Consider the following 26,724-nt stretch of genomic DNA (forward strand, 5'->3'; position numbering starts at 1 on the left):
TATCTGGGGTGGTGGGACGTCTTCCCTGGACTTACAGGACAAGTAGGTCCACAAAGTTATTTGTTCAGGCTACAAGATCAAGTTCGGTCTTATCCTCCGGAAAGGTTCTTCTCTTCCAACCTACACGTGTCCCCAGATCTCTTACGGGATCTCTTTGGGGCAGTGCAAGACTTGTTACTTCAAGGGAGACTGTTCCTGTTCCGACTTCGGAATGTTTTCAGGGGTTTTTTACTCAAACGTCTTTACAGTCCCCAGGAAGGAAGGCAAGATATGTCCAATTCTGAACCTTAAGGCGCTAAACTTTGTGCGAGTACAGAAGTTCCACATGGAGTCCATTCACACAGTAGTAGTGTCCCTACATTAGGGGGATTTCTTTTCGCTTCTATCGACATGAAGGACACCTACCTGCATATTTTAATATGCGCCGGTCACTAGTTCTTCCTCTGTTTTGCCGTGGGAGGGGAGTATTATCAGTTTGTGGCGTCGACCTTAGTCTCGCCGCCGCTCCTCGGGTCTTCAAAAGAATGTTGGCCCCCCGGGGCTGGCATTGTTTGAGTCAGCGGGGGATCGTGGTACTGGGGTACCTGGACGATCTTCTGCGCGTGGTCTCTAAAGCCAACTAGAGATTGCTCTGTGAACTCTGAGGGGGTTTGGTTGGATTCTGGACCTTCAGGAGTCTGCTTTGGTTCTGTCACAAAAACTGGACTATCTGGGTCTGACTCGACCTTCGGCCTCAGCCGGAGTGTTTCTTCCTCTGGAAAAACTCCAGACATTGCAGCAGGCAATTCAGCTTCTGTTGTTCAGTAAATGGTCATCCCTCAGGGCTTGCATGCGGGTGCTGGGCCTAATCACTCCTAAAGAGATTCTGGTAAAATGGGACATGATCCACAGTCTCTAGAGGTGGCTTCGTTCTCCAGCACTTGGACAGGGAAAATCCTCTCTCCCCATTTACTGGAAGGTTGTCACAACGGTTGCCAGCCTGTCCGAGTGGGAAGATGTTCTCAGCACAGACGTGCTCAGGGGGTCCGGACTCTGGCAGAGTCCAGACTGCAGATTAATGTACTGGAACTCCGAGCAATCAGACTTTGTCTGGCTCATTGGACAATTTGTCCTCTGAGGTGTAGGTACGAATTAATTTGGACAATGCCATGGCTGTCAATCACTAAGGGGGCACAAGAAGTGTCCTCGCGGCTTGGTAAGTAGCCGGCGTTCGAAGGTGGGCTGATTGATTCATTCCAGCCTCTCAAACTTCTGCCACGACTCCTGTGCAGGATCCAGGCAAAGGGATTCCAGTCCTTATAGTGGCTCCAGACTGGCCTCGCCGGTCTTGGTACACCGATCTGGTACGGCTGGTCACTGATGCTCCTTGGGGGACTTCCTCTCAGGGAGGATCTGCTGTCCCCAGGACCAATCTTCCATCCTGCTTTACAGTCCCTGGCTTGACGGCTTGGCTGTTGAACACCAAGTGCTGAAGGATGGAGGTTTGTCTGAGTCGGTGATTCCTACACTGTTAAAAGCTAGGAAATCGACTTCTAGGAAGATCTACCATTGTACGTGGAAGACGTACATTGCGTGGTATGTCTCTCAGGGTTCATCCACGTTCCTTCTCGGTGGATCAGATCTTAACCTTCGTTCAACCTGGGGCCTTGAGTACCATCAAGGGCCAGATAACGGTTTTTGGTGGTCTTTTTCCAACGACCTTTGGCCACACACACTCCCTGGTGCGTACCTTTTCTTCAAGGTGTCCGACATTTGGTTCCTTCAGTGCGGGCTCCGTTGTCGCCCTGGAATCTTAACATTGTGCTTTCAGCTCTACAAAAGACTCCCTTTGAAAATATTTGGGAGACTTCACTGCCCCAGAAGTTGGCCTTCTTAGGTGGCTATTACCTCTGTGCGCATGGTGTTGGAACTGGCGGTGTTATCCTGTCCTTCACCTTCTAGTGATTCAAAAGGATAAGGTGGTGCTTTGCCTCTGTCCGTCATTCCTTCCTAAGGTGGTCTCTGACTGTCATTTCAATGAAGACATCGTGTGGCCTCCCCTGTGTCCCAGGCCAAAACACCCAAAGGAAATTGCCTTGCATGTGTTTCAGGCAATTAGGGTGTACCTGACAGCTATGGAGTCTTTTAGGAAGTCAGACTCTATTTGTGCTCACGGACAGACCTCACAAAGGGTTGTCTGCTTCTTTTGCGACCATTTGCAGATGGATCAGATGGTGGTTCAGGTCTGTTGCATCAAGAGTCAGGTTCCTCCTTTCCCTGTCAAGGCGCACTCTACTAGGGCGTTTAGTGTCTCTTGGGCTTTCCGTCATCCAGCGTCAGTGACGCAGGTTTGCAAGGCGGCCACCTGGTTGTCGGTGCACAATTTAACACAGTTTTTTGTAAAGTTGGCATCTGCGGATGCTTCTTTTGGCCGCAAGGTTTTACTGGCTGCTGTTTGGAGAATCTGGTCCTCTTTGAGGGTATATTTTTTTTTTTAGGTGAGCAGTTGTTTGTGGTTGAGCTCCACGTTACCTGGTTGGCTTTAGTTGGCCTTAGGAATTTTTTTCTGCTGTTTCCCACCCCTCATGTTTGACACTGCTTTGGGACGTCCCAATGGTTAAGAAGAATCAGGAGCTGTGTCCGTCAATGAAGGAAAAAGAAAAAATGGATTTTTGTAAAATCTTACCGTAAAATCCTTTTCTCTTAGCTCATTGACAGACGTAGTCCTCGGTGATACAGCACCTTCGGGTTATGTTGCCTCCACAGGAGTAGGACTAGACAGGAAATAAAATGCTCTGGCCACACCCTAGGGGCAGTCCCAGAGGGTATATCCTCTCTCTCTCTGCCTCAGCAAATCAGTTATGTCATAAAAGCAGTCTTTAGAGAATTTAACCCAACCCAACTCAAAAAAACAGAGGGGCGGGTACTACGTCTGTCAATGAGCTAAGAGAAAAGGATTTTACGCTAAGATTTTACAAAAATCCATTTTTCTCTATCGCTCATTGACAGACGTAGTCCTCGGTGATACAGCACCTTCGGGAAGTCCCAGAGCAGTATCACAAATGAGGGGTGGGAAAATGGAAATCAAATCCAAATCTAGAAGGCACAACCGGTGCCAACTAGAAGTTTACAATGCTCATCCTTAATGATGAGACTCAACAAAAAAATTTTCAAACAGAAAAAACCCTCGAGGTAGACCACCGGTCTCCTCAAATTGCGGCCTGCAAAACCTTGCGGCCAAATGAGGCATCCGCCGATGCCATCACATCAATTTTATAACATTTTGTAAAGGTATGTACCGACGACCAGGTGGCCGCTTTACATACCTGGACCACTGACGCCTGATGGCGAAAGGCCCAGGAAGTACTGAGCGCTCGAGTGAAGTGCGCCCTAACAGGGAACGGAGGATTCCGACCCTTAATAGAATAAGCCTGTACCACCGTCTGACTGATCCATGTAGATATGGTCGCGGCAGACACAGGCAACCCCCTTCAAGGGCTATCCGTGATCACAAAAAGTGAGCCCGTCTTACGAAAACCACTTTAGGAAGGAAGGATGGATTCGGAAGAAGAACCACCTTATCCCTATGAACCACCAGATCTGGGGAACGACAGGATAATGCGGCCAGTTCTGACACCCTGCATAGAGAATTAATGGCCACCAAGAAGGCCACCTTCTGGGAATGTAAGCAAGGGAATCTCCCTAATATCTTCAAAGAGAAGTTTCTGAAGAACCGACCACACTAAATTAAGATACCAGGCGGTAAGGGTGCGCGCACTGGCGGAGCCAGATGTCGCACCCCCTGGATGAAATTCCGCACCAAGGAATGATTAGCCAAAGGTTTCTTGAAAGAAGATTGCTAACGCCGAAAACCTGACCCTTGATCGTGCTCAAGGATAGTTTCTGCTCAACCCCTTGTTGCAGAAAGACCAAAATTCGGGTCACCGAATAGGTATGTGGGGAAAATCCAATAGATTCACACCATGCAATATAAGACTTCCATGTGCTGGAAGTCGCTTTCCTTGCTTTAACTGGAGGTAGGAATAACTGAAGCTGACACTCCCTTGTCCTTCAGTACCTGGGTCTCAATGGCCAGGCCAATAAGCCAGCCACTGTAAAGCAAGATGGAAGATCGGTCCCTGAGACCGCAAATCCTCCCTGAGAGGAAGTCTCCAAGGAGCGTCCACGACTAGCCTCGCCAAGTCGGCGTACCAGGCTTGACGAGGTCAATCCAGAATTTCCAGAATAACTGGAATTCCCTCCACCTCTATCCTGCGAAGAAGTTCCCGCAGCAACTTGAGAGGATGGAAGGCATGCCGTAGCTGATACTGCCCCCACGGGGCGATCAGCGTTTCTGCTGCGTCCGCTAGAGGATCGTGGCGCGAGCTACAAACCTCCGCACCTTCCTGTTAGGCCAAGGTGCCAACAGATCCACATCCGGGATGTCCCAATGAAGGGACAGCTAGGGAAAAAACCTCTGGATGAAGAGGCCATATGCGATCGGATCCGAATCGGGCTGCTCTAGAGCTGCTCGATCCAGTAAATCAGACAAAATCTGATCGCTCTCAATTCCGATACCCTTATTGGTAATCTGGATACTATCGGAAGAAATGACTTCCCCTGGTTGAGCATCGGAGACTTCCTGGTCCTCTCGCTCAACCGGATCAGATTGTCCAGGGAATCGGAAATTCTGATTCCATTAAAAAAGAATCTCCTTCAGGAGAATTCGGGTATGAGACTGGGTATACGGTACTGCCTCTAAGAAGGCCACCATCAGTCCCAGCCAATTGACGGACAGCAACATCCGAATCGTTGACTGAACCTTCTGGAGTTTCCCAGCAAGGAGAAACTCTCTTGCCCAGGATGTATCCAACCTTAGGCCCAGATAGTTCAGTCTCCTGGTGGGAACCAGGGATGATCTTTGGGAAAGCGAAAAAACGCTGATGTCCTGCGATGATGGGGATATAAAGATAGGCATCCTATATGTCTATGGACGCCAGGAAATCTCTTTTATGCAGGGAGGCCACCACTGTACGGATGGACTCTATTTCTTCCCAAGTCCAGATTTGGACGCACCTTGCCCTCTTTCCTGGGCATTGTGAATAGGTTCGAATAGAACCCCTGAAACCGTTCAATGTTAGAAGGGCAGAATCGCACCGGTGGAAGTGATCGAAACTCGATCCTGTGTCCTCCAGAAACCGGTGAAGACACCCCCCCCCCCACCCCAGAGATGGGTAGGGGCGCATCAGGCTATATTCTTCAGGCTTGGCTGAGCCGGACTCTTTGTTTACCCGACCAGCGCCCTTTGAAACCCCTCTAAAGGGGCTTTGGAGGGTTTCGCCTTATCGCCCGCCCTCGCGGAACGAACAACTCTATATGAGCAGAAAAGGAAGGTCCTCGTTAGTTACGAGGTCTTTTTATCCTAACAGTCTGTGGCAAGACAGCAGGTGGTACCGTCTATCCTATAAAGAGGAATTCCTCAAACGGATAGCACCTAGCCATGCGTTTGGAAATAACAGGGGTTCGTTTCAAAACGACCCCATTTGGGTAAAGGAAAATCCTTCGCCCTTTTGGTAGGCTAAAAAGTACCAAAAAGGAATCTCAGTCTCAGCTACCCCTGCCGGTGTAACCTCAAGACTAAAGGTTTCCCGGACGGACACAACTAGTGCATCCACCACTCTTGTGCTATGGCGGAGGCAGAAACGTGCTCCTCACTGCTGAGGAGATATTACCTGAGACAACAGCCCCCTAAGAGGGACCTGCAACTGCATTGACCAGATTCCCGAATCCGTATCTGAAGTATCTGATAAACAATAGGGGTAGGCGGGGGTCGCTACTTGACCCCCGTCCCTGACAGGCCACCTCCACCCGGGATACCAAAGACTCCAAAATTGCCGATAATGCATTAAAAACAAGTGGGGTACTGGAGGGTCCTGCGGCCACCTTGAGGGGATCAGGTGGGGATACCTATGCGGCAGGGTCAATGATTATACAAGACACTTGCCAGCGACAAAAAATGACAAAGTAAAAAAAAAAACTTTTTTTTTTTTTTTTGTGTCCCCCAGTCGCAACAGCGCCCCTCAGTGTTACCTGCCTTTTTGGACCCCAGAGAGAGAGAGAGAGACAGACCCCAAGGCTCATCCCTGATGCACAGAAGTTTTCATCAGCTTGCTCAGTGCTTGTCTTGTTACAGACAGGAAGTCTTTGGCCCTATTTCCTGGGTAAAAGAGGCGGCTCCGCCCCTTAACACGCCTGCCGGCTCCTCCCCCTGGCTCCATGAGGTGTTTGAGTCACCTCAAACATGGCCGCCCCCATGCTGGAGACACGAGGCTACACCAAAATGGCGGCCTCGTGCGATCTACCAGACAATGGCGGCGGCCTGCACAGAATAGCGGCATGTCTGCAGAAGGATCTCGGCCTCACAACCCTTCACCCTCATGGTGGTCAACGTGGTCGGAGGTACCAGACCCTAGCGGGCCGTATGCGGTCCGCTGCTTAGCTGGAGGAATGATCTGGAATGCAGTATACATGTATAGACATCGCCCTGTGGCTACTGACAGGTAGGATACCTTATACTATCACAGTAAAGTTCTAGTACTGCCACTGACTACAATCATTTACACATCTTTACAATTAGATTGTCAGCTCCCAAACCAAGCCTCCTGGCTTCTTGTACACAAAAAACACACTCAATTAGGGGGATCTGTGACATGTTGTAGGATAGAGGGGAACCCATCCTTACCATTACAGAGAGGGGCCCACGTTCACCACAAGACCCGTCAGGGGGAAAGGGGGAACATACTACTCACCATACCGGAACCAGGCGGGCGCCAACTCCTGACAGTACCCCTCTCCACCGAGGTAGGAGGGCTGTCGACCAATACGGGCGCCGTGACTCATTGTCTTTGGCGTTTCAGCGAGACGTTTAACTCGCAGGGTCAGTCCCCGTCCAGTGGGACTATGTCGCGGCCGACCCAGCGCGGAGCTATGGCCTGCACGCGCTCGTAGGCTGAACTGGGGTGACCACTGGATCTCAACATCCAGCCCGTCGCCCAGTTCAGCTTTCTTGCTTGAAGATCTCACAGGAACACTGGAGAAAAAAAGCTGTCTTAAAAAATTCTTTTCTAAGAAAAAAATCCAGCAAGGTATCTAGGTCCTTACTCCTGACTAGACAGAAAAAAACTGATTTGCTGAGGCAGAGAGAGAGAGGATATACCCTCTGGGACTGCCCCTAGGGTGTGGCCAGAGCATTTTATTTCCTGTCTAGTCCTACTCCTGTGGAGGCAACATAACCCGAAGGTGCTGTATCACCGAGGACTACGTCTGTCAATGAGCGATAGAGAAATGGGATTTTTGACTTACCGTAAAAATCAATTTCTCTGATGTTCATTGACAGACACAGCACCCACCCCTCTGTGGAGTTGGCTTTCTTCTGACCCTGCTTGTAACAAAACTGAGTGCCTATAGCTGAGTGTGGGTGTATACCCCCTGGGACTGCCCATATGCATAGTCAAGCTTATTCCTGCCTAGTGTCCTCCTCCTGTAGGGCGCAGTATAACCCAATGGTTAAGAAGAATCAGGAGCTGTGTCCATCAATGAACATCAGAGAAATGGATTTTACGGTAAGTCAAAAATCCAATTTTTTTCTGTTAAAGCGGTTGTATCCCGCTTTTTGACACTTTTACCTACAGGTAAGCCTATAATAAGGCTTACCTGTAGGTACAAATAATATCTCCTAAACCGGCACGGTTTAGGAGATATTTACAGTGCATGCAGCCGCTCGCGCGAGCGGTGCATGCGCTCTGAAGGTCCGGGGGGACCTTCAATTAACTTGCCGGGAGCTTGCCGGAAAAATCACTCCCGCGCGCACGCGCGGGAGTGACGTCATCGCGGCTCCGGCCAATCAGCGCGCTGGAGCCGTCTCTTCCGGCCAATCAGCGCGCCGGAGCCGCCGAACCCGGAAGAGACGACGAGGGATCATGGCAGCGCCCGCATCGATGTCCGGGGGTCCGTGTCGGGGCTTCGTTTTAAGGTAAGTTAAACATAATGGGCTAGTATGCAATGCATACTAGCTCATTATGCCTTTGTCTTGCAGGTTTTTTTTTTTTATTTTTTTTTTTCATAGGGTTTACAACCGCTTTAAAGGTGAGCTTATCCTTTAAATGCTGGGGCATTTTTGTACAGATAGTGGAAATTTGGGACCGGTCCTAGGTGAGTTGGAGTGGTTTAAATTCTTGCTAAGCTTGCTTAGGAAGTTTCAGCTTTTTTTTGTAGTCTGTGTTATGTAAAGATGCTAAAATAGCCCCTGGGCCCAATGGGAAATGTCCATACTCTGCTAATAACCCTGTTGCTGTTTGATGCTGTCCATGAAATGTTTGCATAGATTGTGGGATTTATTTAGAAGAAAAAAAATTACATGAAATAAAGCTGGAACAACATTGGACCTGTTGTTCATAGCAACCAGCAAGTAAATAAAACAAGGACGTTGCTTGGAATTGGCAATAAAGCCACTTTTATTAGTACTTCCTAATAGGCACCACAGGACTGATTTATAATGTGCTCTTTTTTTTATAATTACATAGATGGTTATTCTTATGAGAGAAGTGCGATTGAAAGCTGGATTAGTACAAGGAGGACAAGTCCTATGACCAACCTTCCACTAGAGAACCTTCTTCTGACTCCTAACCGAACACTAAAAATGGCGCTAAACCGCTGGCTAGAGACAAGGCCTGACCATAAAGACAAGCAAGCGACAACCTAATTTGTATATCAGTAAGTTGCTGACATTACCATTAAAACAGAGGAATCTGTCAATAACCATTGATTTACTAAGAAAGGGGAGATTGTTCAAAAACAGTATTGTACAGAAAGTGTTTACATTTGGGATCGATTTGCGATATACCAAGGCTCATAGACGCTCTCTGCATTTTTGCGATCTGTGCCTTTTGACGGGACAATCACAGGCATTCTGCATGCTCTGAGTGTACCCAGGGTGCCATTTTTAAACTGCGCTCTAGAATAGGTTGGTAGTTATGGTTTCTAAACACTTGATGGCATTGAAGTGGTAAAGAGAAGCTCCCAGGAAAAGAGTTACTGGCCTTGTACAAGCATGTAAAAAGAAAAAAAGGTTCCTGAATTGTGTGTTAGCCCATGTAAAATGAGTGGCCTGCCTAGTCATAATATGCATTCCAAGTAATGCTCGGACTGGTGTGAAGGATGTCCAAGGCTGGGTTCACATATGAGAACTGGATGAGCTTTAAACTGCATCCCATTTGCATAACATGCGAATGACTCTCAATGGAGCCGGTTCACACATGTCCAGTGCGGTTTCATAAAGGGTCCTGTGCGTTTTTGGGTCTGGTTCAGGTGCGAATTTAGGCAAAAATTTGCACCTGAATCGCCTGTGTACAGAAATGCACCGAAACCCCAGCTGCAAACTGCAGGCGGACATATGAGAACCTAGCCTAAGTGTTTTTTTTTTTTTTTTTTTTTTTCCACACAAACACTATTACCCTCCCTGGCGGAATGATTGTTTCCGATTTTAGGTGCTGAAAGCGGTACCATTATTTTGCATGTAATTCTTAAGGACGAGCAGCCCAAACCAACTATTTACATATGATTTTTTTTACAGTGCGTTCTTCTTTATAACATCTCAGGTATGATAAAGTTTGAAACACAAAATCATAAATTATAATATAATAAATAACTATAAATAAGTTAAAGTATATATACACACACATATTATATATATACACGTATACATATATCATATATGTGTATATCTGTGGAATGACTTGAAGACATTAAGTCCACAAATGGTCACCATCAAATTTAACTGTACTTAAACAAGTCTAGATGTGCAAAGTTAGTAGAGACAGATCCCAACAGACTTTAAAGGCTGTAATTAAAGCAAAAGGTGGCCTAACAAAATACTGACACAAGGGGGGTGATCCTTTTTCCAACTCCGTTATTCTGGTTTTGATTTTTTCTGACATGTTGGGGTTATAGCTTACACTTGGATGTTATAAGTTACACACTATATTACACAAGAGTAAATACAGCTGGATTAAACAAAAACTGTATTGGTCTTAATTTCAGGCTGTAAAGCAACAAAATGTGATTATTTAAAAGGGGGGATTCTTTTATATATACGCTGTACATCTAATTACCAAACCTTTTCCTACTGATAAAATGGTCTCTAACCTCGGCTTTCAAGACTGTTTTTTTTTTTTTTTTTTTTTTTTAGAGCAGAAAACCATAGCGAACATCAGGAATGTCGCTGTTACTGGTCTCTGTGATTCCAGTGGATTATTACCTTGATTTGCACATTACTATGAACTAAATCACAAAGGGAACAAGCTGCAGCTCCGGAAGATTACATTTTTTTTTCTGAAAGTGTTACTGCCTTATTTATAATGACAATATGATGGTTCCTAGTCTGTCTATTTTACAAACATGTACTAGCATAGAGCTAACCATGTCAGATGTGTATTAAATACCCTGCACTGTGTGTACATACATATGCTGTATATAGAAAGGATTATGTGAAGATTTGTGCATATGTTAAAATAAATAAACTGTAAAAACCAAAATATACCAAATAAGCTGTATTCTTGCTAAAATAATTTTTCAATGTTTACATGTTAAGTACATTTAATTGTACATCATCTGTAATGTTTTATGCATCCTACAAGCTATATTACTTTACTTAGTGATACACTTAGCAGCCTGCCCACTTATCTGACCATACCAGAATGCGATGTGGGAAACCCGAATTCCGTGCTCATTTTCTGCACTGCAATCAAAAGGTACTGGGTGTGCAATCTGCTGCAGGTGTTAGGTAATTACCGGCACCCCAAATGCAGATTGCAAATGCAGTACATTGGCCGCCACCCGATCGCATGCAGTACATTTTTAAAAGTGCTGCATACACTACTTTTGTTGCAATGCAGTGCGATTTCAGCCAATTCAAATAAAAGGGCTTAAAATCACAGTGCATTCCTGTGTGATTCTACTGTTATCTGGCACTAAAGGGAAGATAGTTAATGCCCATATTACACTGTTTTTTTAAATGTAAATGATAAATGTGCTGTACAATAGTCAACAAGTAAATGCTGACCGATTTGGGCTCTGGCCTAGATTTCTGCATAGGACAGAGGGCCTCTTATCACATCAACATTCACTAAAGATATATAACTTATAAATGTAAGTCCACAGTAGCACAAAATCTTCAATCAAAAACCAAATTCGTAATCCAAAAAAGTAAATAGGGAAAACAAAGTCCAATAGAATTCTCTCAAGACACTTTCATGCAAGTGTATAAACACCCGTGGTGTCCTATTAGAAGTGCGTCACCAAAAATTCCACCACCACTGTGTGTCAAATTCGACCCACTCCAATAAGACAGCAACTCACTGGATCGTATTGTCCCCATTCTCGTGGGCGAATATGCTTAATGATCAATATTGATATTCTCCTTAGTAAGCCAATTCTCCATCCCTCTTGCAGTATGAATTCACATTAATGGGTAAGTAAAAAAGAAAGGAAGGGCTCCACTAGTGTGACATAAGAATGAGAATGGGGGGCAATATGATCCAGTGAGTTGCTATCTTATGGGAGCGGGTCAGATTAAACACAGCGGTGGTGGAATTTTTGGTGATGTAATTCTAATAGGACATCACGGGGATTTAACACACTTTCATGAAAGTGCCTTGAGAGGACTTTATTTGACTTTGCTTTTACTATTGATTTTTTGGATTACAAATGTGTTTTTTGATTGATGGTTTTGGGCTACTATGGGCTTCCATTTATAAGTTATATATCATTTTTGTATTTTCACTTGTTTAATGGATATTATTTCAAGTAGAAGCACATTATTATGTTAATATAATATTCTGTAATTTTTCACATTTAAGATATTAGGAACACGGGGGACTTAAAGATAACAAACTCACCTGTTTCAATGGTGTTGCTCCCTTGCCTCAGAATAGGAAGGTATAATTTTTATACAACACTGCAGAATCTACCTTGCCAGTAAAGGAGCAATGTTTGTTTTTTTCTCTCTCTAGTGATTCTGTTGCTGCAAAATTGTTGCCAGCAACAGGATGGCTAATACAACATAGGCTTGGACAGCAGGGCCACCATCAAGGTGCTCACACATAATGATGGGGACCAATGTTTCTCAACCTTTATTCAAGGTATCCCATTCTAAAATGGAAAAAAAAAAATAGTTTTATATATCAAAGCAACATTCACATTTGTAGGACACCCAACATTAGAGGTTATTTATTCTTTCGCAGTAAATACACTTTTGCACACTGGTACTGACAAGTATTTCAGTGTTTCTTTTCTCCCTCACTCAGATAATTTGATCTCAGTGCAGATGGAGAGGAGCAGGGAAGGCCAAACAAGAATGCTGTGCAGGCGCCTGACCCCCCTCCTCCTCCTTATCAACCAATGACATTTGTTGCCCTCACTCATGGAGAGGAGCAGGGAAGGGCAAACAAAAATGCTGTGCAGGCGCCTGACCCCCTCCTCCTCCTTATCAACCGATGACATTGGTTGCTAGGATGCCTGCGGTTAGAAGATTGTAATGGTGCACAAAGAACACCTGAGCACAGTGATTTCCTTTCTGCACTAAAAGGCAGGCTTGATCCCCTCGCTGGCTTGGATTCAATTGGGCAATTTTTAGGCATTTTATCAAGGCACCTCTGAAGAAACCTGATGGCATCCTGGTTGAAAAAGGCTGATGTAGACAATCAGTAACAGCAAAGGGTCCCAGACGTCCACTCTGCCTGCCAGGGGACCGTTCCAGTGGGTCCTCTTTGTTTCTGCTCTTGCAGAGCCTGATGCATCATGTAATATATAATAAACTTCAGCTGATCTTGGTCCACAGACTATTTTATGGTTACAGTCTGTGTTCTAGGTGTACTGAGAGGGCAAACTCCACATTTTTCCCTTGTCCTTGTGTGCAAAAGAAACAGAGTTGCCAAGGAACTGGATCAGTAAAATGTATCAGTTTATTTACACAACACATATCCAAACTTACAGTGAGCCAAGGGGAGAGAAGCTCCGGGGTAGAGGGTGAACCTTCCACTCCACAGCAACAAGGACCAGGTGATGGAGAGCCGGACCCGCCAAAAACCATGCCAATAACGGGTCTGTACCAGTCTCCCTCTGACACAATCTGCTGCAAGGTGGACTGGCACTATGCGTTTTAGGGCTCCCCTCTTTTTTTTAAGTTGATATGCTGCTTAATTTTTGACATAACACACATTACTGTGTGTACAGCACTGTGTGGTGCCTATGTAATCTCCATGGCAGGTGTTTAAGGGCAGTTATGATTATGAGGCTTTAAAAAAATGCTGATTAAGGCTTTTTTTACACGGTCTTCAGCTTGTATAAGAGTAGGGTGTGACTGTGAACAGCAAGCTTTGACAAAGCATTTGCAGAGCTTTCAGCAAGCGTTGTTGTATCCTATAAAGTACCATTTAGCTCCAGTTTATAAATGTTGAACCCTGATCCTATTGGGGGTGTTGATTGCCACTTTAGGCAAGATGCTAGCAGGCTTTCAAGAAGTGCTGAAGCCTGCTGGCAGCTTGCTTAAAGTGGCAATCAGCACTCCTATTCAGATCTGTGTTCAACATTAAGGCCCCTTTCACACGGGCACACCGCCCGACGGAGTTTGTTCTTCTCAGCGGGGGATTGATCCGCTGATCCCCGTTGATCAGGCAGATGACAGCTCCGTCTCCGCTGTGTGCAGAGACGGAGCTGTCAGATCCCCGCTGTCATCTATGGGAAGATGGGATGAGAACAGACCACCTCCAGACGGATTTCACAGACAGGATCGGATAGCAGCGGGTGTCAGGGGAGATGTTTCCGCTGACACCTGCTGCCCCATAGGGATGCATGGAGCATCCGATCAGGTCCGCCTGAAAAAATGACAGGTGGATCGGATCGCCCGTGTGAAAGGGGCCTAACAAACAAGCTGAATGGTACTTTAAAAGCTTCAATAAACTTGCTGAAAGCTCTGCAAATGCTTTGTCAAAGCTTGCTGTTTACACTGCTCTTATACAAGCTGAAGACCGTGTGAAAAAGGCCAAATTGCCGCATCAACACAGAGCATTGACAGACATATGAATGAGCCCTTCGGTAAGTGAACATTCTCTACTCCTTCACCAAATCAACTCCATTAGTTTAGGACAAGGTCAAACTAGCACTGTAAATTCTTGTGTGCAGGTCTTCTATGTACTTTGACTACTTCTAAGAATCCAACACAAACACATCAGTCTATAAAATGTTTTTTTATTCCTTATGGAAGTACAGTAGATGTGCAAAAAAGATAGCTACAGCCAAATGAAGATAACAAGTTGTAAAAATAAATAAGCTATATTGGGACGTAACTTTAAATGTTTTAACATTTTATTTTTTTTTACACTGACCTGACACATTACAAGTATGTTCTGTCTTAGGCCCCGTTCATAGAAGGCGATTTGAAATCATAGGCAGAATCACCACAATTCTACCCGTGATTCCAATTCGTGGCAGAATGCACAATGCACATTTGGGTGCCATTATCCTCAATTGAACCACACATGGTGCAATTCTGCCAAGATTGAGCGTCTTTTGGGTGACAAATGTGCATAGGGCAGCCCATTTAACTGAATAGGTGGCCCGATGAGCGATACGTTTCCGCGTGAAAATCGCACTTTATATATTGCAAGGGCTGAACGGGGCCTTATAGTTGCCAGGAAACCTAAACATTTTGTGTATGTACAGAGAATAAACTTTTGAAACATTTGCCAAAGTATGCAAAGAAATTTCGGTTTACCCCAAAACTGTAAGGCTGAACAGTTAAGAAACAAGAACATATAAATAGAGTCCTCTTAAAGAGAACCAGTCACCTAAGCACCATGAAGGCAACATTTTGTTTGGGTGAATTGGCATTCATAAGATAACTATATGTCTAATGATGGGGTAAGAGAACATCCTCACTAAGCCAATTAAAAAACAAAGGTTCCCCCCCAGGACTAGGCCACTATTATAGTCACATTCCAAAATATATAAGCGGTTTCTCCCTATACATCTCATGAAGTCTTATGGTACCATTTCCTTGCCCACATACAATTCTTCCCTAGAATAGCACCTTAGAGGTGGTTGTTTATACAAAACAAGAGTAAAGTGCGATAACTGCCAGAATGGATATTTGCCATATTCGTATATTATCTCAGTGCAAAAAACAGCATTGTTGAAGCCTAAAAATGCATGCTATATATACGGCTAAGTATGAGTTCTTAAAGAAGTTAAGTATTGAGAGAGAAATCTACCATGCCCCCGAAAAACACAGACCTCAGATGCACCCTTTGCTGTAGTGGTGGCCCCTGACGTCATATAGCATAGATGGGGCCCATTATAGCCTATGGAGCTGCAGAGAGCTTGCCCTGAATCAGAGAGGATGTTGGCTCCTGGTGCTATGGATACCCGGTCATTGTGCACTGCCTCTGAGCCCTGGTTATATTATATTAATAAGCAAGGCCTTGAGTAGGGCATGGCTTATTTGTCTTTTAATACTACACTTTCCTTTAAAATAACAACAATAACGTTCTACAATATGTACAAGAAAAAAATGAAATCTGATTATTTTATAGAAAATGCACATAAATTATGTTACAACTTACCTAATGCGACTCCCCTGTATAAAATATAACCGATTAGGATATTCCTGTAAAATATACATTTACATAGCTATATAAGATCTACATTTACCTTAATAACCCCTTTGCTGGCTAATGCAGCAGTACAAAGGTTAAAACGCTGCTCAAAACCATTGAAAAAAAAAAAAAAAACAAAACAATCAAAAATATAATAATTACATTGAGCCAAGGGAATAGTGTATGTAAATGTACGTCCTGTACTGCCCCTCCAACACAACTCCTCCTCCTTAACCGATAGGCCACACCTACTGTCCCTCCCTACTGAGCTGCTTGTCAGAGCAGCTGAACTAAGTATTCACAGCCTAAGGCATCCTAATGATGAGCAGGCGAGTAACCCTCTGGATATGGAACAATCATCCCTAGCTTCAATATTATTATTCAATTATTGCGTTCTTCTTTAGACTGCAAGCATTTTTGTTGCCAGGACATTGTAAATTCCATAACCAACCAGTCCCCTATGTGCTGAAGGCAGCCTATGGCAGGTTTAAATGGGTTTGCATGCAAAATGAAAATTGGACCTCTGTTCGAGTATATATTATCAGGATGATGAGTGAGAGTTAAAGAGGTTGTAAAGGCAGAAGGTTATTTCTTTTTTATCCTAATGCATTCTATGCATTAAGACGAGAAAATAACCTTCTGTGTGCAGCAACCCCCATCAGCCCCTATCTCTCTAGTCCATGTCCATCTCTAGCCAGCAATGTTGCAGTAGTGTCTCAGTTGCCCTGGACCCAACCCTCCTCATTGGCCGAGACTGCAATCAATCTGCAATCAATCAAAGTCAGTCAGCTAATCAGGAGAGAAAGAGGGGACGGGGCAGGGTCATTGCTCCATGTCTGAAAGGACACAGGAAGCTGTGACTCGGCTAGGGTGCCCCCATAGCAATCTGGTTGCTATGGGAGCACTCGACAGGAGGGAGGGGCCAGGAGCACGGAAGAGGGACCCGAGAAGAGGAGGATCGGGGCCACTCTGTGCAAAACCAACTGCACAGAGCGGGTAAGTATAACCGGTTTTGTTTTTTAAATGAGACTTAACAATCACTTTAATTATATTGTATGTGGCTACTATATAGTTTGATGATTTAAAGATGTCATTCTTTAATACAGAAGTCTCCAAACTTTCAAAACGCAGTGACAATTTACTGTCCTCCTGATTATCTGGGGGCCGGAATGTGGCCAGTGTGAGTAGAAAATGCTTTGGCGTCAATGATGGGAGTATACAATGGCTTCATCATTGGTGTTAGTGGGAAGAATAGTGCCAATTGTTGCTAACAGGGGAAGAAATAGTGCCATTAGCTTCAGTGGAAGGAATGGTGCCCCATTTTTGGCGTCAGTCTGAGAAATAGACCCTTGTATTAGGAGGAGGAATAGTGCCCAATCATTGGTGTCAGTTGGAGAAATTGTGCCCCATGTTCGGGGTCTAAGGGCCATATAAAGGCAAGCAAAGGGCCATATAAAGGCAAGCAAAGGGCCACATCTGGCCACCAGGCTGCAGTTTGGGGACCACTGCTTTAGAATATGTGGTGTTCCTTGCTTGAGGAAGGAAGTAGTCCAAAAGCTTGCTTGAGGGACACTTATTATCATTGTACAAGATGGATACTTCTCTGAAATAAAGGATGTATGTTTTGAAGTTGTGGAGTGTCGCAGTCTTGGATGATATATATATATATATATATATATATATATATATACACATATACATACACACACACACCATTAATCTACCTGAATTGGTTTATAAATACACTTTTTTGTAATCCACTGCACAACAGAATTTAGACTGATCATGGGGTGGGGCAAGAATTGTGAGCAAATCAGATTCACAGTGCAGTCAATCTAATGTAGGGAGTTTGCTAACAGGAGAAAATATCTGAACAGTGTGGTAATCCTCTATCATCCAGTCAGCAGAATGGGAGGGGATGACGTGTTATTGCATATCGGCAGTGAATACATGTGAGGTCCTGGCTCTGGGGCCTGGATTACAAGAATAAGGCTAAATTACAGATTGTTTGGTAGGTAAAGCAGTTCTATGTAGCTTGCTGTTGGAGTTCAGCCTGAAGGAAGAACCATGATGATAGAGCTGATCACCTTTTCTATCCTCATAAAATCCATTTATATATCTGGCCATTTATTTAGATCAATGTTACAATTAAAATGAAGATCATCATCTGTGTTAAGACAATAGAGCAGTGATGGCGAACCTTGGCACCCCAGATGTTTTAGAACTACATTTCCCATGATGCTCAACTACACTGCAGAGTGCATGAGCATCATGGGAAATGTAGTTCCAAAACATCTGGGGTGCCAAGGTTGTCCATCACTGCAATAGAGGATCCAATTTTCAGTTCCTATGAAAACCCACTCATCAGTCTTTGGATATTCATCTACTGAATTTAGGGTTATCCCCATCCTACATTCCCAGTCGTAGTATAAGGCACCGGCTAAACACCAAAGAAACAATTCTAACGATAAAATCATTTTACATGGCTATGCAGATAAAATGATTTTTAAAGGCACCACTGTAATATTATAGAACACTGACATTCCAGTTATGAAGGACTCTGGCAGACTGCATGTCCCATTATTTACATTCAACTGCACCATCATCCACTGCACATGCGTTGTTCCTGAGGAAGACCTAGGACTAAATTCAAGACTGGCACACACAAAAAGGCGACTCATGGCCATGTACTGCATTACTTTTTTTTGAAGCAGTAGAACATACGGCAAACCAAGTAAATGCTTGCTTGTCTTATTTTGACTGTGGATAAAATCATGCTAAAGTACATAAAGATCTTTGAATGTTGGTACATGTTGCCCACAGATTCTCCTAATAAAGAGGAGAATGTGGGATCTTTGCAAACAAAATGCAGAGCTGTGTTTTCCTTTGTACATATAGTAACGTTTGTTGGTACTGTCCAAAAGAACCAATACATGAAGAGCCCTCTAGGGCTGCTGGGAGTTCCTTATCTGCACCAGGCAGTGAAAGACCCAAATGAGGAATCTAGTGCATTGGTTCTGCGTCAATAGCTCTGCTTCCAATAGAACTGTTCTATGAATAATTCCAAGTAAGTCACTGTAATCCCGAAGTATCAACAGGTACTGACCAGCAGCCTTTAGCTTTTTCTCATCTCCCCGTGTCACCAAATCTATATCCATTATAACTTTGCTTTCTGGAAACCCAGCCATTGTTATAGTTGAAGGGTTTGTAAAGAAGCTAAAATACCTCATATGATGATGTTTAGAAAGTAGTTTACATTCCGGACTGTTAAAAGATGAAAACAAAGTTTTACTGCCAAGAAATCCAGAATCCTTGGAGATTTAACAGTGAAGTGAAGTAAACATTTGTAGGTCCCAAGAGCCAATGAAAGATAAAAGGAGAGTGGTCTCCAAAAAGCAACGTGACCTTTAGTGCTCTAGTAATAGTCGTAAAAAACAAACAAAAAAGCCCCCAAAACATTGTGCTTTTACACATTTGACTCTATAAATGATCGCTTTGGTTTCGTAGAGGACACTGAGCCTAAATTGGAGTCTTTTGCCAAAATAGATTGTGACCTTAACACTGCCTCTTGGTATGTCTGGGCAACACCCTTGGAATCTTGAGAGAGGTTGGACGTCTGACACTTTCCTTCCTCAAAGTCCTTTGAGTACACTCCATTATGAGTATTCCCTCCATAAACGTTCGGCATGGTCTTATTTTTATTGCTATAGCTGGTTGCCTGCCTAGGAGCGAACTTCTCAAAACCTGCAGATGACCCACTGCCTGGAGGATTGGGGTTGGAGTCTGTTTGGTTTTGCCAGCTCCGAGCAGACTGAACATTTTGTTGCAAGGATCTGGCGGTTTTGTCCATGATCCCCATGAAGGGTATGTTTCTTGGTCTGTGGTCAGCTGATGCACTTACAATTTGGTTGGGTTTATTTTCTTTGCTGCGCACATCAGGCCCTTTAACACATTCAGAAAAGCTACTGCTTGAGGTCAAACTGTGTGATGCTAGTCTTTTGCTTTCTGTTACTACTGCTGGTTTTTCGGGTGCGGGAAACCCCACTAACCTTTCTGCCATTTTAGAAACAAAGGAACCTGAAGCCTTATAGGACTGCACAATCTCACTGGGCTGCCTATTGATGACAAGTCCAGATGGAACCTTTTCAGTGTAGGCAGGACCATGAGCTCCAGAAGATACAGGATGTGTCCCTTCTACATTTGGACCTCTCATACTGGCTTGGTTAGATGATGGTCTCAGAGGAAGAGGGCTTGGAGGTGCTAAAGTAGAAGAAGCCTGGGTTTTGAGAGCAGAAAAACTATTGGTAGATCTAGACAGAGATTGCAAGGAATTCATGTGCTGGTTGGTTTTAACTATTTGTGCCTGCTTTGCTGGCCTTTGCACCAGCGCTTGTTGCAGGCATGTGTTTTTCCCCAGATGTTCCTCAGAAGATTCAGAGTGGAATTTCTGGTTAATATATTCCACGGCTCTGTGGTTGTTTGTTACTTCCAGTGGCTTGGAGTTTGCTGGGAGCTTGTCTGAAGAGGGACTATCATCCTCTTGGATCTCCTCAAGGCTCAGATGACTGTCCATTGTTTCTTCCAGAGCTTCATCCTCTTGGTCAGAGTCGTTGCTTGGAGGAGGAGGAGGCTGGCTCTGTTTCTGCTGTTGGCTCTTTTGATGCTGTTTGAACTCCTCTTCTACACGGGCTAGAAGCCGCTTTATTTCTAAGTTGTTGGGGCACAATTTCAGAGCCTCATTTAGATCAGCAAGAGCAGCAACAAACTGCCTGTGTAAAAGGAAAACAATAACACATGAATTATTGATATAAAGACACAAGGGAGTCATTTGTACAATTAGACCTTTTCTTCTACAACAAACAACTCCCATCAAGAGGAGTCATTTTCCTGATGAAAGCAGGTTAGATCGAAAGAAGAATGGTCTGCTGTCATCATTCAGTTGCATTCACTTTAAATTTGTTTCTATTTAGAAAATTGTGCAAAATTACCCAGGCTATATAAAAACATACATTAACATTTAGCTGATGAAAATTACTTTGCAATTATTTTTTTTGGGTGCTGGAACAAAGAAAAACCATATACAAGCCTAGCTGAGAGCCTGATACGGGTATTAACCATGCAGATTTTTGCTTATGACGCCACTCAATGCGGAGGTGAAAACAGATCCCTGTGTCCCATACCATGTGAAGCAGACTTGTCTCCCAATCCAGGGGGTTAGTAAATATAAAGAGGCAAGGATCGCTGCTACTCCCGACCAGCTCAGGTGAAAAACTTTAAAAAGCGACCTTGGCCTACATGTCTCAACCAAACCACACACCCTGATGCATTTCACCCTGCCGAATGGTGTGCTATGATTGAGCCTACGTGGGTGGGGTGAAATGCATCAGGACGCGCGGTTTGGTGGAGACATGTAGGCTGAAGCAGCTATTCTAGTTTATTCACCTGGGTTGGTTGGGAGTAGCAGTGATCCTTGCCTCTTTACACAGTTTGATTTTAAGCAATATTTTCCTCTAGGTTTTTATTACTACTTAAAGCCACACCCACATTAGGCTGAAAAGAGAAAAACTGCTGCAGGTATGAAGTTAAGGCATCTAACGGTGCCTGAACCTGCCTGCAGTAGCTTCAAAAAGTCAGCTGAATGCTGGGCAGTTTTGGGTATCAGAGCTTGTCACTAAGTCCAACTCCTTACATTCCTAATAAACTAGAACTAGGATATATTGGCAAATTGGTTATTAGCTCTCAGGACTCTGCTGGTTACACATTCTGCTCGTGAGTTCAAGGTTTTCACTCCTGCAGCAGTCATCATGAATAACTTCTGCTATCCTGTATGAGTTTTTTGGGATGAATCACACTTTTGCATTGTGGTGCAGTGCACTGTGATGAGCATTACATGCATTGGTGTGAAGCCATGCCATTAATTTTGAATAGGACTCCAATGCTTTGCTTTACCGAAAAAAACAAGTATCATGTCCAATTATGGACAGCCTAGGGTTCATTGCCAGCCTTTTCGGTGCATTGATACTGTGCCTCAACCTGCGTTTAGGTGCACTTAGTTTAGCTGGCTTTAGAAAAAAAGAGAATTCTGTGAATCCAGGATCTGACTAGGAGCTCTAAATCTAGCTAAATGCCACTAAACTGTTCTACAGGTCCATCTCAAAAAATTAAAATTTTAAAAAGATAATTTATTTAAGTAATTAAATTCAAAAAGTGAAAATGGGATTTTTGACTTATCGTAAAATCCATTTCTCTGATGTTCATTGACTGACACAGCTCCTGATATTCAGAACCATTGGGTTATACTGCCCCCTACAGGAGGACACTAGGCAGAAAAGTGTTCTGGCTACACCCATGGGGGGCAGTATCAGGGGGTATACTCCCTCTCTCTGCTACAGCCACTCAGTTTTGTTACAAGCAGTGTCAGGAGAATTATAACTCTACAGAGGAGTAGGTGCTGTGTTTGTCAATGAACATCAGAGAAATGCATTTTACGGTAAGTCAAAAATCCCATTTTCCCTTTCGTTCATTGACAGACACAGCTCCTGATATTCATAACCCTTTGGACATCCGAAAGCAGTGTTAAACATGAGGGGTGGGAACAACAAAAAAAATTCCCAAGGCTAAACATTCGCCAACTAGGCAACAGGAGCTTAACCAAACAACTGGAGCCCACCTGAAAAAAAAAACAACACACCCTCAAAGGAAAAATCTGCAGATGCCAACACATCCACTTTATAACACTTTGTAAAAGTGTGCACCGATGACCAGGTGGCCGCCTTGCAAACCTGCGTCACTGATGCCTGACGACGGAAAGCCCAGGAGGCACTAAGCACCCTAGTAGATGCGCCTTGACAGGGAAAGGAGAAACCTGACCCACCGTCTGTCTGATCCATCTGGAAATGGTCGCAGAGGAAGTGGACAACCTTTTACGAGGTCTATCCGTGAGCACAAAAAGGGGTCCATCCGTGAGCACAAAAAGGGAGTCTGACTTCCTGAAAGACTCCGTAGCTGCCAGGTACACCCTAATTGCCCGGCCCACATCCAGGGCATGCAAGGCAATTTGGTTTGTATGTTTTGGCCTGGGGCACAGGGAAGGCAACACAATGTCTTCATTCAAATGAAAATCAGAGACAACCTTCGGAAGGGACGACGGATAGGGGCGAAGAACCACCTGTGAATCACCAGGTAAGGTGAATGACAGGATAACACTGCCAGTTCTGACACCCCACGCACAGAGGTGATAGCCACTAAAAAGACCACCTTCTGGAACAGCGTAAGCAGGGGAATCTCCCGAAAATTTTCTAAATAAAGGCTTCTGTAGAGCTCAAAGCACCACATTAGGATCTCAAGGTTTCAACGGATACCACACAGGAGGAACCAAAATGTCGGACACCCTGAAGAAAGTTACGCACCAGGGAGTGTGTGGCCAAAGGTCCTTGGAAGAAGACCACCAAAGACGACACCTGGCCCTTGATGGTACTCAAGGCCAATTTCTGTTCAAGCCCCCGTTGAAGGAAGGTTTAAGATCCGAGCCACCGAGGAGCGAGGAAGAACCCCAAGAGACTCACATCATGCAATGTACATCTTCCACGTACGATGGTAGATCTTCCTAGAAGTAGATTTTGTAGCTTTGCTCAGATAAACCCCTATCCTTCAGCACCTAGCATTCAACAGCAAAGCCGTCAAAGCCAGCGACTGTAAAGCAGGATGGAAGATCGGTCCTTGGGACAGCAGATCCTTCTTGAGAGGAAGTTGCCCAAGGAACGTCAGCATACAGCCACACCAGATCTGCATACCAAGCCTGATGAGGCCAGTCTAGAGCCACTCAGATGACCGGAATCACTTCTGCCTCGATCCTGCGCAGAAGTCTTGGCAGAAGCTTTAGAGAAGGGAAGGTATAAATCAGACGATACTGGCCTCATAGGGCCACCAGTGCATCTGTGGCGTCCGCCGGAGGATCCCTTGACCAGAAGCCAACAGCTCCACCTCAGGGGTGCCCCACCAGAGACACAGCTGATGAAACACTTCTGGAGGAAGGGACCCATCCCCATGGTCCAACTCCTGCTGACTGAGATAATCCGCCTGCCAATTTTCCCCCCTGGGAATGTGTATGACCCGTTCTGCCCACCTTAGAATGCCGGATACCTCCAGAGCCACCAGGACACTTCTTGTGCCCCCTTGGTGATTGACATAAGCCACGGCCGTGGCATTGTCCGATTGAATGCGCACTGGACAACTCTGAAGACGATCTGTCCAATGATCCAGTCTGATTGCTCATAGTTTCAAGACATTGATCGGGAATCTGGACTCTTCCAGCGTCCAGATCCTCTGAGCAGAATGCTTGCCAAGGACACCTCCCCAGCCGTACAGGCAGGCATCCGTTGTGATCACTGTCCAATACAAGGGGAGGAATGATTTTCCCAGCTGAAGCGCCTGAGAATGAAGCCACTATACAAGGGACTCCTTTGTGCCCGACTCAGCCAGGTCTGATATAGTCCAGAGACTGTGGAGTCTTGTCCCATTTGGTCAGAAAGGGACCTCAGATGGAACAGTGCAAACGGAACCGTCTCGAAGGTAGACACCATCAGGCCCAGCACCCGCATTCAAGTCGGGAGGGATGACCAATTGTTGGACAGCAGGAGGCGAATTGCAGCCTGCAATTTCTGAGTTTGTCCAGAGGAAGGAGCCGAGTCCAGAGTCAGGCCCAGATAGTCTAGCTTTGTGGACGGAACCAGAGCAGAGGGAGACTGCGCTCACAGAAGGAGATTATCCAAGTAGCCCAGCACTGCAATTCCCCGTTGGCGTAGCAAAGCTAGCACCGGAGCTAACACTTTTCTGAAGACACAAGGAGCAGATGAGAGACCAAAGGGTAACGCCACAAACTGATAATGCTCCTCTCCCACAGCAAAGCAGAGAAAACGCTGGTGACTGACACCTATTGGACTGTGAAGGTAGGCATCCTTGATATTGATAGGGAAATCCCCCTGACGTAGGGATGCCACCATCGTTCCAATGCACTCTATTCTGAACTTCTGTATCCACACAAAGCAGTTTAGCACCTTGAGGTCCAGGATTGGACGCACTTTGCCTTCCATTTCTGGGAACTGTGAACAGGTTTGAGTAAAAACCCTGAAAACGTTTCACGGTCGGAACCGAGACAATCACCCCTTGAAGGAACAGGTCTTGTACCGCCCCAAACAGGCCCTGTAAGCGGTCTGGGAACAGGCGCAAGTTGGAAGAAAAACATTTTTGCCAGGGGACGAGCAAAACTCGATCTTGTAGCTGGACCGAATGACTTTGTGGACTTACTTGTCTTGCACTAGAGAAGTCAACGGGTCCGAAAACCAGCGAAGACGTTCCCCCACCCCCGATACAGGTGAGGGCGCACCTTCATGCAGAAGGAGCCTTGTCCACAGGTCTGGAGAAGCCCGATTTTGGCTTGCCAGACCAGGCTCGTTTGGATCCTCCAGAAGAGGCCCTGAAAGGCTTCGAGCCCTTGTCAGTCAACCCTGAGGGTCGAAAAAAACTTCCCATGAGTTGAGAAGGAAGGCCCACATCTACGAGGTTCCTTGCCCTTAGTAGCCTGCAGAAGAAAGGTACTCCTCCTCCCTGTGAGACCTTTAATTATGTCATCCAGGGTAGCTCCAAACAGGTGATCTCCTTGAAAAGGAAGATCAGTCAAGGCCTTTTTTGAAGTCTGGTCCACGGAGTGTACATAGTGCGGGCCACAGCCTCCGTCTACCAGTCAACCAGATCCTTAAAGGCCAGGGACTCTTCAACCGGAATCATGGTTGCCTTGTTTAAACTGGAAACTGGAGGGTCCACCACCGGTGGCGCATTCCACTTCTTAAGAAGGGACTCCTCATAGGGGTAACGCCTAGTAAAGCTCTTAGGGACCCCACGGGGACGCTTTGGTCGTCCCCACACTTTAGTGAAAATTCTGTCAAAATAGGCAAGGAAAGGAAACCCCTTTGCCGCTTTGGATGGCTTGTGAGTGCCAAAGGGCATCTGTGCCTCCGTCGCAGCTTCAGCTGCGTCCTCCACCTTCAGGGTCTCACGCACAGTGCATCCACCAGCACCTTTTCATGTGCAGTCAGAGACGTGGAGGAATCATCCTCACTATCAGAGGATTCCAGGCGTGTGGTTCTAGACCCAACAGGGTGACCCACGTCTGCAGGTGACCGAATCAGATTCACGATCTGTTGAGGCGGGGGGGGGGGGGGAGGGTGCCTTTTGCTAGCCCGTTGCCCACTAGCCACCTCCACCAAGGACATAAGGGACTCTGGGACAGCCATGGATGGATGGTTGGGACCCAGAAGGCCCCGCAGCCTCAGAGAGGGGATCAGGTGGGGTAACATGCTCCAAAGACTCCATTAGGGACTTGGCAGGAGGGGGGGTGCCCGCGGGAAGGAGGGGAATCTAGATTATACAGCCTGTCGCCCAGTCTGGCAGTTGAAAATCCAGGAGGAAAGGATTTTCTATTTAAAAAATGCCAGGACAAGTGGCTGTAGCAGAGAGAGGGAGTATACCCCCTGGGACTGCCCATGGGTGTAGCCAGAATTCTTTTTTGCCTATTGTCCTACTCCTGTAGGTGGCAGTATAACCCAATGATTATGAATATCAGGAGCTGCGTCCGTCAGTGAATGAAAGAGAAATTGATATTTTATATAGATGCGTTATACACAGAGTGAGTGATTTCAAGCATTTCTCTTTTTTTTATGACTATTACAGCTAGTGAAAACCCAAAATTCAGTATCTCAAAAAAATAGAATATTACATAAGACCAATAAAAAATGTTTTTTTAATACAAAATGTTGGTTCCTGAAAAGTATATTCATGTACAGTATAGTACTATGCACTCAATACTTGCTCGGGGCTCCTTTTGCATTAAATACTGCATCATTGCGGCGTGGCATGGAGGCGATCAGCCTGTGGCACTGCTGAGGTGTTATGGAAGCCCAGGTTGCTTTGATAGCGGCCTTCAGCTCGTCTGCATTGTTGGGTCTAGTGTCTCATCTTTCTCTTCACAATACCCCAC

The 26,724-nt window shown here is 45.2% G+C and overlaps 2 protein-coding genes across 5 annotated transcripts in view; one reads left to right on the forward strand and one right to left on the reverse strand.

Annotated features, from left to right (window-relative positions):
- WDSUB1 (WD repeat, sterile alpha motif and U-box domain containing 1) overlaps positions 1 to 10,436 on the forward strand; it is a gene marked incomplete at its 5' end in the record, with an annotated part of 56,365 nt that extends 45,929 nt beyond the window's left edge. For both annotated transcript variants that reach the window (XM_082260089.1, XM_082260090.1), the window contains 2 exons: positions 8,562 to 8,751; positions 10,226 to 10,436. In XM_082260089.1, the coding sequence (XP_082116215.1) occupies positions 8,562 to 8,740 (179 nt within the window). In that variant the 3' untranslated portion in view covers positions 8,741 to 8,751; positions 10,226 to 10,436. The remainder of the gene's footprint in view (positions 1 to 8,561; positions 8,752 to 10,225) is intronic.
- Positions 10,437 to 18,400: 7,964 nt separating this feature from the next.
- TANC1 (tetratricopeptide repeat, ankyrin repeat and coiled-coil containing 1) overlaps positions 18,401 to 26,724 on the reverse strand; it is a gene marked incomplete at its 3' end in the record, with an annotated part of 423,607 nt that continues 415,283 nt past the window's right edge. For all 3 annotated transcript variants that reach the window (XM_082260319.1, XM_082260320.1, XM_082260321.1), the window contains one exon: positions 18,401 to 20,458. In XM_082260319.1, the coding sequence (XP_082116445.1) occupies positions 19,156 to 20,458 (1,303 nt within the window). The remainder of the gene's footprint in view (positions 20,459 to 26,724) is intronic.

Source organism: Pelophylax lessonae (assembly GCF_965119305.1).
Source record: "Pelophylax lessonae genome assembly, chromosome: 6".
Classification (NCBI taxonomy): domain Eukaryota; kingdom Metazoa; phylum Chordata; class Amphibia; order Anura; family Ranidae; genus Pelophylax; species Pelophylax lessonae.